Source organism: Lactuca sativa, chromosome 1 (genome assembly GCF_002870075.4).
Source record: "Lactuca sativa cultivar Salinas chromosome 1, Lsat_Salinas_v11, whole genome shotgun sequence".
Taxonomy (NCBI): Eukaryota; Viridiplantae; Streptophyta; class Magnoliopsida; order Asterales; family Asteraceae; genus Lactuca; species Lactuca sativa.
In genome coordinates, this window is record NC_056623.2 from 97,255,763 (window position 1) to 97,259,737 (window position 3,975).

At 32.4% G+C, this 3,975-nt stretch overlaps 1 protein-coding gene across 3 annotated transcripts; it reads right to left on the minus strand.

Moving 5' to 3' along the window:
• Positions 1-1,578: 1,578 nt before the first annotated feature.
• On the minus strand, positions 1,579-3,294 carry LOC111885937 (APO protein 4, mitochondrial). Of its 3 annotated transcripts, none has more exons than XM_023882176.3 (3): positions 3,150-3,294; positions 2,549-2,804; positions 1,579-2,418 (listed from the first exon to the last, which is right to left on the minus strand). In XM_023882176.3, exons 2-3 carry the CDS (start codon positions 2,800-2,802, stop codon positions 1,695-1,697), a joined length of 978 nt encoding a protein of 325 aa, XP_023737944.1. In that variant the 5' UTR covers positions 2,803-2,804; positions 3,150-3,294; the 3' UTR covers positions 1,579-1,694. The 3 variants fall into 3 exon arrangements, with proteins under 3 accessions (XP_023737944.1, XP_023737945.1, XP_023737946.1); XM_023882177.3 differs by having other exon boundaries at positions 3,100-3,199; XM_023882178.3 differs by lacking the exon at positions 3,150-3,294 and adding an exon at positions 2,878-3,085.
• Positions 3,295-3,975: the final 681 nt, after the last annotated feature.

The window sequence follows — 3,975 nt, forward strand, 5'->3', positions numbered from 1 at the left end:
GAGGGAAAACATTTGGAAGAGGGTCTAAGAAAATGTCACGTGGCAAAAAAACTACTCTTTTATTAGATTTAGATTTTTTGACTGAGAAAATAGAGGTGGGAAGAGTCGTTGGGAAGCATGGTGATTAAATTTAGTCTTTAGATTCAGGGAAGAAGCCCGAAAAACATGCATCTAAGCATGTGACTTAAGTGTGATATATATATATATATATATATATATATATATATATATATATATATATATATATATATATATATATATATATATATATATATATATATATATATATATATATATATATATATATATATATATATGCCTTAGGCAAAACAAACAAAAATATAAATTTTATAGAGAAATTAAATAATCTCCTACTTTTTGTTCCTACTTATCTTTCTACCCAATAAAATTATGACATGTGTTATATTTGGATAAGATTAATAATTTTTTAATATACTTATCATTATTTCAAATGTATAGGAAGATATTTAGGAAGAAAAATAGAAGCATATTTAATTTCTCAATTTTATATTGCATTACTGTCCAAAAAAAATGACTATCAAAATGAATGGGGAAAGAAATTAAAAATAAATGTAAAAAACCTATATACCTTCTCATAATGATAGTTGTCCACGTTTATTTTTTCAAAAAAAAAAAAGAAAAAAAAAAGCTCTTAAACAAGTAGGTTACTTGGTACCACAATTTATCATATTTTTGGTCGTATATTTTTTTCTCATCTTCTCTCACCCTAGAAAACTAATAGAAAATGATACCACACACACCATATTTTGTTAAAATAAAATTTAATAATTATATAAATATTTAAAATACATATTTAATTAAAGCAATTACATAGCTAAAAACAAAAATTAAATAAAAATGATACAAATTAAGTTTAACAGTAATACTTTTCATGATTTTCGCTCTAACCCTAAAAATCATCTCGAGTTAGTTTTTGAAGAGATGATCGATGTTGTGCGTTAAAAATTCCATAGCGCAAGTTTTTTTGTTTTCCACTCATGCTCTTTGCTTCTCATCTCGAGCTTTCTTTTTCTCATCCAATTTCTCCTTTTCGAAATTCAATCGAGTTTCAAAATTCAAATTCTAAATTTTGAAACTACTAGCGACCCATCGAACGATAGCCATGTTGTTTAGTGGATGCCAAGTTGGCAATGGATCGGTTGTCATATTGAAAAAAGTACAACATAATGTCAAACCATTTATGGCCAAAAATTAGGAAGTCAAAGGAACTCACGAAACATTTGAAAATGGATATATTGTAATGGAATACAATGGGCTACAAGATTGGTTGCTAAGATTGTTTTGGTTTGATGTATTCCTCTAGATCGGTAAGAGTGTTTTGGTGGATTTTTCCTTAGTAAAAAGGTTACAAATGTCTAATTTCACATACATAGAACAAAATTGAAACTCGAGTAATTAGAACAAAAAGTATAAAAACCACAAGTTAAACGATTATCAAACTTGATTACTATTTAGGCATTTCCCCTTTTTATACGACTTCCTTCAATAAGCTATATATGGGTTAATGTCAGTTATGAGAATGAAGGTATTAACGTCTTTTGCACAAACAAGACAAAAACTTTCATTTTCTTTCACAGTCTAAATCTAAGTCTCAGTCAGTCTGATATATATCAAACACAGTACAACATGTTATGTAATGTCTTTAATGGTCATCAGCGAGTCTTAAATGCCACATCAGCAGATAACCCTTGAAGTTTCATCATACAATAATACTTAATCGGTGCCACCGCACCACCTTTCGTACACAAATCAACCACCGCGGGGGCATGTCCGTAAAATGACCGCCACTTATCCTCAAGAACAACCGGATCTTGAGGCCTACGAAACCACACCACCTTTTCAGGCACCAAATCATCAACCTCTGCTTTTTTCCAAAAATGCCCTCCACGCCACCTCTCATACTTAAACACCCCACACAATCGCGCCTTATGTCCAGATGGGCCCACGTGAACCTCCGAACAATATTTACAAACTTTAGCCGAATAAACCATCATCAACTTTTGAACACCCGATCTAACCACCTCCCATGCCTTTAAAGTTCCTTCCGAAATTACCCTCAGATCATTGGGTGATAAAGATTCAACATTTAAACATTCAATTTTGTTTCCGGATATACCCTCGTGGTCAAAATCAAAATCGGCACCTGCTTGGAGCGCGAGTTCAAGAATTGCGGGTATTCGGTTGTAATCGAATCTTTCATCGTGTTTGATCACATTTTGGAACATGGTTTTTAGGTGGAATGTGTTTACAGGGACAAGAATGTCATTTATACCTCCTTTGATCCATTCGTGGGGTTTGTTCTTGGAATGACGTTTGTACCCATGGCAGGTTTTGATTGCGTGACCCTTTTCACCAATGTATACTTCTTGACAGAATCTGTAAGTGGAAGATAGTGTATATGTGTGTTTAATCAATCATCAAACCAATTGTATGTTTATTTTAAAGAAACAAAATGTATCGAAAAAGAAGAAGAAGAAGAAGACAGTGAATGAGAGATAGAGAATACTTGCAAGACCAGATGGGTATTACTTGGAGAAGAGTGGATACGCCTTGAATCAAAAGGCTTCTTGATCTAACGACATCATAAGCAACAGGGATCATGTCTTTTACTGGATAATATTTGGCTCGATTCTCGATCCTCTTCAGAATCATTGGCCTCAGTTTCTTAAAATCTACTTTTGGATTTGATCTGTAGTGTCGAGTGATCCCAATTAACCCTTGCACCATGATTGTGTTACACCATAGTCTCGGATTCTTCATAGCTGCCATATATGTATATTATATCAAATGAGAAGCTTTTACAAATGTATAATGGATATATACAATCATTCGAACCCTAGAAATTCCTTCGTCGGGATCAAATGAAGACTCTTTAAAAATGGTAACATTCAATGTGATTTCTGAATTCAGTTCGCAATTGATCGACTTAGCCTTCAAATGAAACATGAAATTGATTTCATGATCAACAAACATCAACGAGACTAATGAGCATGAGGCAAAGGAAATACGGCCAGGTAAAAAAATTAAAAAGCAGGAAGTTAAGATACGTAGGAAAACCTCTAAACACAAATTAATGAAGAAAGATGAAGAGATTTTGATGTAGTTACTTGTGCAGGTGCTCGGATTTGGAGATTCGCTGCTGTGAATGCGAAGACGATGAAGGTAGCTAGGTGTTGTGGACTTCTGAATCACCAATATCAGTTATCCAAATGGGCTTCATTGCTGACCCAAAGCCCATTATCCGAATTGGCCTTGTTGTTGACCTAAAGCCCGGTTAAGCCCATTGTACGTTCACATAAAAATGTCATTATTATTTTGAAAAGGTTTTTTATATTTTGAAAAATGTCATAAATATATGCATATATATCACGTGAATGTGTTGAAATTTATATATGCGCTTGATCTTAAACTTTTGAATGGTTGTTTCAATCTGATTTTCCACAATTTCCTTTCCATTTTATGCCTTTCGTTTTGGCAAATGGATAATATTAAAAGGGTTTAGGTCAATTTTAGTCACTTAACTTTTGGTTTTGTGCTCATTTGGTCACTTAACTCTTTTTAAGTTTTAAAAGGTCATCAAACTTTTGCCTTTGTACTCATTTAGTCACTTAACTTTTGGCTTGGTCATATTTAGTCACCTAACTTTTAAAATTGTGCTCATTTAGTCACTAAACTTTTAAATTTTTTCAAAAGTTTAGTGACTAAATAGGCACAAATTTAAAAGTTAGGTGACTAAATGAGCACAAATCTGAAAGTTAAGTGACCAAAACAAAAGTTAAGTAACTAAATGAGCATATCAAAAGTTTGATGACATTTTAAAACATAAAAAAAGTTAAATGACCAAATGAACACAAAACCAAAAGTTAAGTGAACAATTTAGACCTAAACCCAATATTAAAACTAGAATAGATTTATCACACATTATCAACCCAA

Excerpts from the sequence above, each read along its gene's own strand:
- LOC111885937 (XM_023882176.3), bottom strand. The coding sequence starts at position 2,802 with ATGAAGAATCCGAGACTATGGTGTAACACAATCATGGTGCAAGGGTTA. Across the intron at positions 2,419-2,548 it reads ATACCCATCTGGTCTTGCAA|ATTCTGTCAAGAAGTATACA; the intron begins GTATTCTCTATC and ends TTCCACTTACAG.